Here is a 14,321-nt window from a genome sequence, read left to right as displayed (position 1 = left end):
ACTGAAGCCATCTGAACAAATGAGGACAGAATGGGAGAGAGAGAGAGAGAGAGGGGGGGGGGGGAGAGATGTAGCGGATGCCATCTGTGTGTGTATTTGACTTGTGGTGTGGGGTGGGGGGGGACTGTGACTGATCATGTGCCTTCTCCCAGTGAGGTGAAGACAGATACAAACACACACACATTTAGGGGCATTTTTTAGAAGACGCTTTTTACACACACGATATTCCACACCAGGTCAGCCAGAGGGGATCTCATTCAGAGGCGTTCTGGTTCCAGGTAACGCCGTCTAATATTATTTTAGAATTTGGGATTTTTCTCAAAAGCACCGAGACAACGAGGGCCTTTGATCTCTCCAATGGCTGCTTGATCACACAAAATGACTTGAATCATTTGAAATCACTTGAAATCCATGAAATTGATCCAGATCAGGATTTCTCTGTAGCTGGTAATAGTCATTAGAACTAAAATCATTTTTGGCTCCATGATTAATGTGCCAATCTCCAAGTATGTTAGCCTGTGTTGCTTCATGACCATTTTGCTGTATTGAGGAAATACTGTTATGTATATTGATTGGCGGAATTACCCAGATTAGTTTTTTCTAAGAAATTATCATGTTTTATGTTGCTTTGTTAATTTGTGAAATCTTACTAGGTAGCCTATAGCATTGACATATAGTGTGTCTTAATTATATGTTGTGTACATATTAAAACTAAAAACTGGTTTGCACTTAAGTGCTGAACAGACATTTCCATAGCTCAAATGCACACCAGCAATTCACATCCACTTAAAAAAAAAAAAAAACACTAAATAAGAAATATCTAGTTGCTTTAGCAGGGTCTTAAAGATGGGTTTACAGCATTATACATGTAATCAATATGTTCCATCAGAAGCTCACTATAGCTTGCATCAAGTAGATTCAGGAGATATGTATGTTGTGCCTACAGCATCACATGTTTAAAGGGCAATCAGATGATGACAATTTATATAATATTATAATATATTATATATAATATTATATAGAATTACAATGAATTATATTATCTATTATATATAATTATATTAACAACATACACCATCAACACTGTTGTGTAGCCTATGTAAATGTGGTGAATCATCTCCATAAGATGATGAGTTGTTAATAAAAGTGTTTGTCCAGAAATTAAGTTTGTTTGGACATAACAAGTGTTTTGTCGAAACAAATACACATAACAAGACATAACAAGTGTGTGTGTGTGTGTGTGTGCACATGCGTAGCTTAGCTATTATCCAGGCCATTGCCGACTGTAAGTATCAGCACAGTCTGTTATGATGCTAATACATATTCCATGAGTGCAGCAGTTCAAATCAAGTCTGTTTTCTCTAGTGGATCATATCACTTTTCCTAGAAAACTCATTGTGAGTATCAGCATTTCTGTGCATTAATGAAGTCCTTTCGGCTTCGGACAAAGACACCACTCACTGAGGTGTTCAGCTAATTGAATGCAGCTAATTCTGCCTAGAATGATATTAATGTTCATACATTGGGTTTGTATTGGACTGTTCTTAACACCCAAAGAGGCTTTCATTTGCGAAACACAATTGAGGTAATAATCTGATTCTTGGCTTTGTTGTTAGCTGTCGTTAACTTTGAAATATCCTCTGGTCTTGCAAACCCGTGGCTGAAGTTCTTTGCAGAGTATTTACTGTTCTGCGCAATACTTTACTGTGTTTTCTATACTATATTATAGAATGACTTAAAACTGTATTTGCCTCTCGGGAGAATTAGTTGTGCACATTCACAGGGTCTGCCAAACCAGTTAAAGTGCAGTTGAACGTCAACAGACAAAAGTAAAAAAAAAACATAGCCGACACATAACAGTTACATGCACATCACGACTTGCCAGGATTGTTAAATATTGTCTGATATTGTTCTGCTCTGAACTTTTTAACTTTGAATGCCTTTCATTGTGTCTTTTTCACTTTTAACAAAATTGTTCAATTTAATAATTATGCTTCCCTAATGCTTCCCTTGTTTTTGCATATGTGTGGGTGTGTGTTTGTGTTTGTGGGTGCGTGTGTGTCTGTGTGTCTGAGTGTGTGAATGTGGGTGGGTTTGTGTGTGTGTGTGTGTCTGTGTTCGTGTTTGGGTGTGTGTGTGTGTGTGTGTGTGTCTGTGTGTGTGTGTATGTTTGTGTGACTGGGTGTGTGTGTGTGTGTGTGGGGGGGGGGGGGGCTAAAAGGCTCTTCAACTTGTATTAGCTCTCGATCTCCATGTAGCAACACTTTAGGCCCACCTGCCTGCGGCTCTGGACCAATCAGAGTCCTCCATTCTTGAATGAAATTCTTGTTAATGAATACGTAAATGAACATCATCTTCATGTCCATTCATTAATAACCCTGAACCACCGTTTCCAGAAACCGGTTCACCAAACTGAACCAACACAGCAAATTTTAAATCGACATTTTTACACTGAAAAAGTTAAATCCAACACTTTCAGGGTGTATATATGGGGACCACCACAAAAGTGTTAATTTCACACTTTCATTAGTGTAATAAACTACAACACTAACAAAGTGATAAAATGTTACACGAGAGTAGAGAGTTCCTCAGGAACACCAAGCCGGAATCATTTACCCCAGCTTATTGTTATTTCTTTCCCTAAATTTAACTCCAAAAGTGTTATTTTTAAAGACCAGTTCATCGTTATCTTTCCTTTAATATCAAATCCAAAAGTGTTATTTTTAAACACCAGTTTATTGTTATCTTTCCTTTATTATCAACTCCAAAAGTGTTATTTTTAAACACCAGTTTATTGTTATCTTTCCTTTGATATCAACTCCAAAAGTGTTATTTTTTAACATTTCACCCAGTGTCAAATTGACAATATAGGTGTTTTTACTTTATATTATACTACAAAATGTTAGTTGGTCTTTTCCATATGAACCTGAACAAAAATACTTACTAGAAATGCATTATTTTTTTTATTAAATCTCATCTGACAAAATCGCACCATGAGACTCATCTTACAAAATTCAGCAGCAACTCCATCTTACAAAATGCAGCAGTCAGGTACAATATAAAACAATGCGTCACAGCCATAGGACATCTGCAGGTCGAAAGGCTTGTGATGCTGCAAATCATCTCGATTTACAATGTACATATGGTCAATTTCTCCAACTTGAAAGGCAGGGAGATGCTCAACATACACAGAATTTAACTCAATAAGAACAAAATGTATAGCCTCTTTTTTTAGGATTATTAAAACAATTTTACCAAACAATGGCATTTCTTCCTCAACATCTACACACACAACAGATCCTATGTGATAGTCAATGCCGTCGCATTTCACCCATGCAGTAGAAGATACAGTAGAGGACCTATCGAGTTGAAAATATTCACAGACCAGCTCTTCTTCATCTAATTCACTTAACATTTGGGTTTTTACTGGTCCTGATTCAATACCTCTAACCGTGAACGCCTCCCAATGATAGGCAATAGCTAACTGATGTTTCAATGCTAAAGACTTTGTCACATTTTTTAAGTTTTTAATGCTAGATTTGAAAAATCTGTGCTTTGCTTCATATCTCATGGTCCAGACATGAAGTAAAGGACAGATTTTTCTAATAACAGAGGGATAATGGATCATTAAATGATGTTTGGGAATAAGATTGTGTGTGGGGTAAATTTGTTTGAATAACGTATGATGTTCAGCAATAAGAGACCTCAGGTAGACAGTCATTCCCTCAGAGATGTTAGGTGAGAAAACTATGTACACAATATCAAGCAGAAGCAACAGTAGATTCCAATGATTATCATTTTCTGGAACAACATTGGCAAAGATGAGTGGAATGTTTCTCAAAAGACACATTGTTTGACTGGCATTAAGGCCAAGCCCATTCCCATGAATATTGATCTTTGTTGGCCTGTTCTTACGGTCCAAGTATCCATAGCTATAACCATAAATTCTCAATAATATGTGTTCACTGGATAGGAAATTCTTTGCCAGGTAGTCAAACAGTAGCTTAACCTCATATTGTGCCACACCTTCAAGGAGGTCATGCATTATATCAACGACAACATTATCTACAACACTGAAATACTGTAACTCATTAAGAATGCTGTTGCGTTTGATGCCATAACATGAACCATCACCAGTATTCTCAAGATGTGTGTAGTGCTGTTCATTCAGTTCTTTAGATCGCAAAATGACTCTAGGATCATGTTCACAAAATACACTCTGAGCTGTGGCCTTGTCTGTAACACAAAACCTACAATAATAGGTGGCACTAAAAGACTCCACATACCCAAGGATACCATTTAAACCCAAATTATCACCTGTAATCTGTGATATTGTGCCATAGAGGCGCTCTTTTGTGAAAGACACTTCCATCCCATAAACCTCAAGTTTTTTCACATCATCTATAAAAGGCTTGAGTATTTTGTCTAAGCTGTACTTCTTAGCATCTTGTGAGTGGAACAAAGATGAAAGTGTCGTTAACTGGTACCTGTTCGTAATTTCCAGAAATTCTGTTTATCTTAGAATCGTATCTTACTCCTAAATGCACCTCTACAGGTTGTACAACTCCCCATTTGGAATAAAAATATTTTTTCCATTTACTATCGGTGTCGAGATCAGCAAAAGGGTTCTCCAAATTTTCAAACACTTCCTCTACTGCACTTCTGCTCGGGTTACCCTCTGGCACGACCTCCAAGACCTGACGCTTTATTGAAGTGTGGATATCATTTAAACATTCCTCCATACTTTCTACAACTGGCAAAATAACAGTATTTGCCACACCACTACCCTGCAACTTCGCAATAACAGAAGCACACATATGTTTTGAATCTAAAGAACATTCCCTTTGATTGATTAAGTCAGGATTCAAGTCAGAAGTTTGGACAGAGGGGGCACATCCATCTGAAGGCAGAGCCGGCGTACCTAAAGATGTGCTAGGTTGGGGTTCATCTGTCAAACCTGGTTCAGTCACATTAATGTTGCAGTGTACACGTTTCAGGTGTTTGCGGAAACCAGAGTAACTTCTAAATTCTAAGCAACAACCATCTTGAGCACATATTAAATTTAACTTTTTGCCAGGATACAACCCATGTAACAGTTTAAGGTGTTGAACCAAGGCCCCACTAGAGCCAAGTAGTGTCCTACAAATGTAACACCTATACATCATGCAGAAACTTTGCTCACAACTCTTTTAGTTTCGGACTCTCTTTGGTTGATCCCACATCAATGTTGTAGATCGTTGTCTGGAGAAACGTGTACATACTGCGAAGAGACTTAAGAGAATCGTAATTCAAACTGAAGACAAAATGGACCTTGAAAAGTTCATTGAATGCTGCAAGAGATGTGTTTCCCTGGCATGGGATGAGCTTCTTATCCATGACGATGTAGAAGGCAAGCAGATACGGCTGTTGACGTTCATCAGAATCCAAATGTTCATCCAGACTCTGGCATGACTGAAGGGAACATGGAAGAAAGGACAATAATAAGTATTCAAGTCTAAATCAAACCACAATTCAAAGCAGTTTTTGTACCGGAATTACAAACCTTGCGAAAAACTACCAGGTGGTCAATGGCATCACTTGCACTGATCTTGTGACCCCTTTTCCTCCCAGCTGGCTGAGGCGACAGGATGTGTAACAGGAGGAGTAAAGTGGACATATCGCTGTCCCAACCTGGTTTGGGGAAGTTATATATAAAAATCCAGAATAAGGGATGATAATGAGATGGTGTTTTATAAGTAATTAGGCTGTGAGCTACGGGGGCCTTATCGTGCAACCCCTTCCACAAAACCAACTTTTTTTTTTTTTATAAAGGTCTGACCCTGCTGAACATGAATTATAGATTTACATTGAAAATAAATGCGTTACAATACATTGGAAATACATTGTAGGAAGATGACATAGGTGGAAGGTGTGATATCTGTCTTTGCATGTTTGTTCACATCTAGAGGACATGAGCTTGGAAAATGGTATGGTTTCAGTGGATTAAAAGTTGGTGTATACATATATATCCATTTACAAACTCTTTAGCATCTATAACTCCGCCCTTAACACTGACATTTAACGCATTCACTTATTGGCATGCTTAAACCAATAAACATTTACCTGGGAGGTAATCTGCAGATGACTCCACTTGTTCCCCTCTGGCAGATTGTAAAAGGCGTTGCAATAACAGGGTCTGTACCAGGGCAGCGGCTTCTTTTATCAACTTTGGTTTGTATGAGGGCCACCTTTCCAGAAGTCTGGCTGCTGTTTCTGCTCCGAGGAGAAGGCTGAAGTCTTGAAGAACCTGGAAGATTCAAACACAAATGACAATTGAGAATAAGGCAGTCGAAAAGCAGAATACTTCACTTGTAGCATTTACAGACTTACCAATCCTTTTGTGTCCAAAAGTCTTGGGAACATGGACAGGACTGATGCCGAGGTTTCAGGATTGTGGATGAGCCCCTGCCGGAAATGGAAGGTTTCTTGCATCTTCTGGAAGATGGTGTCACGCTCGTTGGTATGAGTCATCAAGGAAATGGCCTCTTTGCATTGCTCATCCTGAAGCTGATCTTCTTGACTGTTGTCCCTGACGAGTGTTGGACCACCTCCCATCACAACAGCAGCCTTAAATTAGATTAGATTCAACTTTATTGTCAGTAGCAGAGTACAGGTACAGAACCAATGAAATGCAGTTAAAAATGAAATGCAGTTACCTTAGGGGAACTAGATGACTCGGGATGAAATTTGGTCTTCCTTTGAATAGTCTTGAGCCTCCAAGCCAGGAAGCCTGATCCACTTTGGGCATCATAGAAATGCTCCTAACAAAAACAAGTCTCTGTTATCTATGTCCCTACAATGAATGACCAGAGTACTCTGGAAGAGAGAAAATTACACCTTCTCTCACATCACCCCTGCACAATGCTATATTCTTCCATGAACTAATATTTACAATTAATTGCCTCCCTGTTCTGTTTGTTGGCGGGGGGGGGGGGGATCAGTCCGTTTTACCTCCCCGTTCTGTTTGTTGGCCGGGGGGGGGGGGGGGGAATCAGTCCGTTTTGCCTCCCGGTTCCATTTGTTGGCGGGGGGGCACGCATGCTCCGGCGACGCATTCTCCAGTTCCGATCGTCGGGGGGGGGGGGCACCCGGCCTGATCTCGGAGGCCATCGGCCCACATGTGGACCGGCCCACCTAATGCCCGGTCGTACAGATGGCCAGTCCGAGCCTGCTTGTGGCTACAGCAGAATCCCCATTACAGTGCTATATTGCTCAAATATACAACTCCCTTGTCTACTTTTATCACAATCCCGATTTGCAGACATTTGTGTTCCAAGCTGGTGTGCGTGTAGACACCCCAAAATATTAAATATAACTTACAAAGCCTTTCTTTGACATTGGATCTTGCAGGGAAGGGAACAAAGTGACGATGCCAAGTGCATATTTCTCCTTAGTCAGTCGTTGTGGAATTCTCCTAATATGAACAAATAAAAATACAATATTACATGCTTTTTTGTACTACATAAAATGGAAGAACCATGATTAACAAATATGTTCAGGACTATCATACCCCTCTTTTTCTGTCATGTGTGCTGCTAAAATGTTCACCATCTTCCGTCTGGAACTGTCACATATTTTCCCAGTGTCCTCGTACTCCTTCAGGACTGTTGCACCACCAGGCTTCTCCAGCAGAACATTCTTCACCAACTGAAATCATCGCGAAGACATGCATCACTAGAAACATTCAACAACAAAGTGAAAACTGTACATTGAGTAATGTCCTGCTTATTCTTTTTACAAAAAACATTCTGTGGTGCACACATCCAGGTGTTGGACAAAAAAGTAAAAGTAAAGCACAAAGGCGAATATCCGACACATTTAAGCTTCACCAGTCACTACAAAACCACAACCTGTCCAGTATATGAATATTTGCAGACACATCTTTCACTGTAACACACTGCAACATCTCTGCCTCTAAGCATGCCCTTTTGCTTTGGCTAAGTTCGACCTCACTATCCTGACTACTCAACAGGGAAAGTGTATCCGTGAGGCTACCTGAAGACTCACTGGCAGGGAGCAACACTTTCAAGTACACTTTAACCATGAATACCACAATTCCTCACTAGCAACATTTCTGCATTGCAACTCCATGCAAGTTGGTGTTTTAGCGTGCGTACGAACATAATTCACTATATGTAACATACCTCCCTCAGAATCATGGATGACCAAGCACACGTCCTTTGTAACCAACTCTGGAAACACATCAGCATCGACTTCCTCCATCATCGGTCACTGTCAAGGTCTTGTCTTCAGGAATGGAGAACTTTACCCGAACTGAAATATATAAAAAAAAAGAATAAAGAGTTAGTTTACCCTACATCTGAATACAAAACGCTATAAGAAAACAGGTAAAAATACGAATTCAAGAACAGGAACAGGGTTTTTTTCTTTAGTCGCTTGTTTTGGGCTTGTTTTCAGCGTCCCGGTTGCTTATTTTCCTGCTTATTTTCTTTGAGAGTTGGCAACACTGCTCACATTGCTTCTACCCAAACGGTCCTGAAGACAACTGAGAGGTAGCGCAAGCACATTTTACTTTGTGGCCCTAGATGTGGTCTGGATTTCCAGGCTACCCACACAGCACAATTAGACAAGTTAAGTTCAAGCTAATATCAGCACCTTCAGACAACCACCTCTTCACATTAACCTTGCCTATCTCGTTAGCACTTACCTTCAGTTATGAACATTTCCAAACATGGCTCAGATATCTTTACATATTTCTTCGAGTTGAAGTACTTCACCTTGATAATCATCGTCACCGCGTCACCATGTCAGGGTGACGTTAACTGATGATGAGAAATGCAAAAGTTTTAAAATGTCACTAATTTCAACATGGGCTAGAATTCTAGCAAACTGGAAAAAATGTGCACTGATTTACACCGGCAACGTTCTACACCCGTCTCACGGCCGACCAGAGCTTAGTTTTACGCTTCACTTTTATTTTCAAGCGTTTCTAAAGCGTCTCGGCGCCAGGGTTGCCAGATTGGCCCGATTTCCAGCTCAATCTGGCAATCCTAGCTGCAGCGCGCTGCCCAATCTGGCAACCCTAGTTGCAACGCGCTAGGGCGGGAAATCAGGCCCAATCTGGCAACCCTGCTCGACGCCCGGGAAGTGACATGTTTGCGAATATGTTTAGACCTGACTTTTGCGTTCCCTCGTGAGAGCGGGCTGGACTCACGCCGGGGCTTCGCTGGGAGTCTGCGCTGGGCTGAGCCCCTGGGGAGCCCCCCGGGGGGGCGCAGCCTCCCGCCGAGGCTGTGCCTCGTCCACATGTCATTTCTCCGACGCTCTGTTGTTCCGACCTCTCGTCGTATGCGGACTCCTCCGGCTGGACTCGTCCACATACGACGAGAGGTCGGAACAACAGAGCGTCGGAGAAATGACATGTGGACTTCGACACATGTGGAAGTGGACTTCGCCCCTTCCTCCTCCATGTAGCGGTTCAGTCTGGACTTTAGAGAGTCAAAGCCAACATTCCTTTCCCCCAGTTCCTTCTCCACCACGGCCGAGATAACCCCACACCATCACGGTGTGGAAGTACCAGAGAGTCGAGAACCCGGCGGCGCAGTCCTTAACATTCATAATATCAGTTCGGCCACGGCGCAATGAATGAATAAAGATCGTAGAAACACCTCGGCAGAAAAACATTTATTTTGACAGATTTACTTTACAACCTCGTCGATGAGCAACATTTAGAAAAACATGTTTAATTCAGCCTCGACTTAACTTTACGTTTGACTTCGAGCGGGAAATGTAGCTAGCTATCGTGGCATGGTTCATTGTTCAAACCTAGCATTTTATAAAAAGCAAAATCACATTTATACATCGGAAAAAGCAACAGACAAATACTGGTTCTTTATCTATCGACGTTTTTCAAACGTAGACTCAATAAACATAACTTACTTACCACATAACTATGGACCACGTTGTGCTCACGCAACAGTTTCAGGCGAAGTAATGGCGGACTTCTTGGCGGAAGATTCAGGTGGATGTAAAATACCCCGGATGGAACTCCCAACACCGAATAGGTGTTGATTGACACTAACGCTGCCAATCAACGATGACGTTTAATTGAAGCTACACCATTAGTGTAGATAGTACAACAGTTATCACTGCGACGTCGTTAATTTGTCAAAACGTCGGAAATATAACACCCATGAATTTGCTGTGAAGTCACAATTGTTATAAATGGTCTGAACCTTTAGGGAGTGAGCATCTCTGACCGGACTCAAACAATCGTAATAAACAAACTCCATTAAAACAACGAGGGCGAAGAAATCTGATTGCATTTCGTGCTCAATGGACCATGAGTGCAAAGTTAATACAATTGATCAGAATATTGTATTTTATAAGGATTTACATTGCTGCTACAGTGCTTAAATCAGTTGATTGTCGGTAACATTCAGAAGTAAAAGAGGTGAAGAGTGACAAAGTAAACAAAGGTCTCTGCTGAGGCCACTCACTCAGCCCCTTCATCAAGCAGCCTCGATTCAAATCTCTCAAATTAAATCACCATTTTATTGAACAAGGGAACATTTTTTCAACCACTTTTTCTCTTTTCCTTCGGTCGCAAGTCGTAAGTCGGCCCTCAGCTCAACACCAGGGGCCCTCAGCTCAACACCAGGGGCCCTCAGCTCAACACCAGGGCCCTCAGCTCAACACCAGGGGCCCTCAGCTCAACACCAGGGCCCCTCAGCTCAACACCAGGGGCCCTCAGCTCAACACCAGGGGCCCTCAGCTCAACACCAGGGCCCTCAGCTAAACACCAGGGCCCTCAGCTCAACACCAGGGGCCCTCAGCTCAACACCAGGGGCCCTCAGCTCAACACCAGGGGCCCTCAGCTCAACACCAGGGGCCCTCAGCTCAACACCAGGGCCCTCAGCTCAACACCAGGGGCCCTCAGCTCAACACCAGGGCCCTCAGCTCAACACCAGGGGCCCTCAGCTCAACACCAGGGCCCCTCAGCTCAACACCAGGGGCCCTCAGCTCAACACCAGGGGCCCTCAGCTCAACACCAGGGCCCTCAGCTCAACACCAGGGGCCCTCAGCTCAACACCAGGGCCCTCAGCTCAACACCAGGGCCCTCAGCTCTATGTTATAGGTGAACCCAAATGCACACACAACCACACACACACACACACACACACACTGCTCGACTTCACGCTGGTGCTTGCTGCAATGCTGTTGCATGCAAAACACATCCATGTTTTACATGTTTAAAAAGTTATTCTGATATACATTTGTAATTGCTCTTGAATTAAGACATGTTTTACATGTTTCACAAGTTATTCTGATATACATTTGTAGATGCTCTCTTGAATAAAGATATTTTAATATCTATAAATACTTTTTAGTATTACAAAGTTAAAAAAATAACTTTGTTTTTGTGTTCCACAATAATGTGCTACATACAACTACGAGGGAATGCAGAGTATAATAATAATAAGGTAAATACTAATAATATAACTAAAAATGAAGCCAAGGGCAGTGTTTATCAGGGGCCAAATGTTATGCGGCGCATTGCAACCTTATTTGTTTCAATCTGTTAATAACAACAGCAATAGCCTCAGCCTGGGTGTGCGCTGTTTCATGATGTAGGTGAGGTGAAAGGGGTCAGGAGTGGGGTTCATTTGCAATCAATGACTAGCACCGCTTATGGTCCGACATGGATCAACTTTGGCTGCTGAACCCATGTACCTTTCAGCACACCAATGACTCAGCACTCCGATGATTGCCATAATTTAACCCTGCCTTTTGTGTCCTTAACTTTAATTGGACCAATTTTGGCCTTGACCTGCAGCCATTTTGATGTTAAATCAACATCAGCTCTCTTTAGACACTATAGCCCCAACGTTGGTTTAACTAAAATTTGAGCTTCAGAATAAGAACTGTTAGCATTTTTGTCACCCATTGTGATGCCACGCCTTGATTGGCAAAGAATTGAAGTCATATTGTCCTGAGATTTGTTATGAAAATCTTTAATATTGGACCTAAAATCATTGGAATCCATCTTGATTTCTAAATGGTCATTGGTTACTGGTTGCTCAGTTTTTTGCTGTACAGACTTGCCTTCGACCAGAGGAAATGGTCCACAGACGTGTGGACCAGAGTTCTTCCCCTAACTCTGAAAGCATTCTCAGGGACAGCAGTGTCTTGCCTCCTGACTCTCTGTTGCTCCATGCCCATGTTGGCCTCATCTTCATCTGTTCTCTCCCTTTCTGCTGTGGGCCTAGGGTAAAGTCCTGACATCGTAAGTGTTCATCATGAGGTGTTAAACAAGGTTTCATCACTGTAGGTCAAAGGTGTCAGGAGACATGCTTGTTCAGAGTATGAATCTTCGGACGGTTGCTATATTGCCACAATATCATCAATCAGTGTAAATGCTGTTATTTTGCCATCTTCATTCCCCCTCCACCATGGGGGAATGTTTCATGTTTCATATAAAGTGACAGTTATGGCCGGGGAGGTTTTTATGGCAGAATAATGATACAGACAATTACAATAGCGTGCCTAGCACACAGTGCTTGGGCCCCCCAATAAGGCATATTTAAAAGAGATGATGAAATCTAACTGGAGGGGGACAGGGTAGGTGGAATCAGGACGGACGGGGTGTGGTTCCAAGTCCATTTATCCTAATGTGTTGAGTAATGGAGGCCGAGGGAAGATGTGTTCCTCCAGCCACGACCCGGGGTAATGGAGCCTTCACTCACCAGTGTTTATCTCCCTGTCAGCCCACGTCCCCCCAGTGTCATTACTCTGTAACTAAGAATAGGCCGGCTGTCTGCTCATGCATACACCATGTATTTGTGCATCGGCGTGTGTTAGTGTGTGTGCTGAACCTTGTGAAGGATCTAGTAAGGCGTTCTTCTGATTCAGCCGCCCCGAGGCGCACGGTTTATTAAACTGAACACAAATGTTGTCTGTTCAAAACAAACTCAAACCGATGTTCACGGACGTCGCTTCAGCGCGTTCCTAGTTTGTTTGTTTCCTTTACAGAGGTGTTTCACTCCAGAGTGAACTTTTGAACAGGAATGACTTTCTTTTGAAGGACAAAATGTCTTTAATGCGTTTGACATTTCATATTTTGCACTGCTTACTTTTCTATTGGAAACCAGATTATTGGTGGTAAACTAGGCAACATAAATAGATGATCCTGATGGCATTGATATTTGTTGGGACCCTAATGCTTCAGAATACTTTCGGGAGATTTGGATCTCACTCTACTGTAATGGGATGAAATAATACAAATTGTAGTAATCATGGTTACATTTTCTGTTTGCTTGTTCATTTCCCCATTGTTTATTGCTCAACTGGTATTTATTTTCATTAATTTGAAAGACTTGAAACTTGTTTCCTTTCACGTATTAAAAATGCCTGAAGAAATCCATGAACAGCCTTTTAACAGAATCTCTGCAGGGAAAAGGCCAGGAAGCACTTAATGGACATTTATAAATGCATGGATCCAAGATACGAAATCCACCTGTCAGTGTGTGTGTGTGTGTGTGTGTGTGTGTGTGTGTGTGTGTGTGTGTGTTCTCGAGCAGAACCACTTGTAACTGATCGGGGGGTTCCAGTACTCTGAAACGACATTGACAGGCTGGCGATAAACAACTAAACACACACAAACACCACACACACACACATGCAGGCTGAGTAAGAAGTCACCCTCAAATTCCCAAGTTTCCATCAGGAGTCTGTTGAGCTGGAACAGACAAGAAACAGAGTGATGCGGTAAGAGCTGTGGGGGTGTGTGTGTGTGTGTGTGTGTGTGTATGTGTGTCTGTGTGTGTGACTATGCCAGTTTCATGTTCTGTGAAGCCCACCAAATGTCCACTAACCGCTGTGTTAATTCAACGCTCTCCCTCACCTCTGATTGCTAGGTTGGCAGGACGTCACGTTGACTCTCCCGTCCCCTACAGCCAATAGCACTGCAGGACGGGCTGGTCGTGGGCGGAGTCACCCCTCTGGCCGCTGCCCTCTGCTCCGGACGTGGCTTGATCTTTTCTCTCAACTGCAGCACTTAACTTGAAGCTGAGTGTTTCCATTAGCGACTCAGAGCCACTCAAATCAGGGAGAGAGAGAGAGAGAGAGAGAGAGAGAGAGAGAGAGGGAGAGAGAGAGAGAGAGGGAGAGAGAGAGAGAGAGAGAGAGAGAGAGAGAGGGAGAGAGAGAGAGAGAGAGAGAGAGAGAGAGAGAGAGAGAGAGAGAGAGAGAGAGGGGGGGAGAGAGCTAGAGAGAGAAAGAGAGAGAGAGATAGAGATGTGTACTTGCTGTGGTCTGTGAGT

The 14,321-nt window shown here is 42.4% G+C and overlaps 1 protein-coding gene across 1 annotated transcript; it reads right to left on the bottom strand.

Annotated features, from left to right (window-relative positions):
• Positions 1-5,494: 5,494 nt before the first annotated feature.
• Positions 5,495-9,313, bottom strand: LOC311365259 (uncharacterized protein; the record flags this gene model as incomplete). The annotated part of the gene is made up of 7 exons (XM_084484784.1): positions 5,495-5,670; positions 6,103-6,286; positions 6,370-6,606; positions 6,696-6,800; positions 7,588-7,686; positions 8,184-8,256; positions 9,180-9,313. The coding sequence occupies 7 exons, from the start codon at positions 9,311-9,313 to the stop codon at positions 5,495-5,497; spliced, it is 1,008 nt and encodes a 335-aa protein (XP_084340910.1).
• Between the last annotated feature and the right edge of the window lie 5,008 nt (positions 9,314-14,321).

This window comes from Micromesistius poutassou (assembly GCF_964030765.1).
Source record: "Micromesistius poutassou genome assembly, chromosome: 20".
NCBI classification, from domain to species: Eukaryota; Metazoa; Chordata; class Actinopteri; order Gadiformes; family Gadidae; genus Micromesistius; species Micromesistius poutassou.
This window is presented reverse-complemented; position numbering and strand designations above follow the sequence as displayed.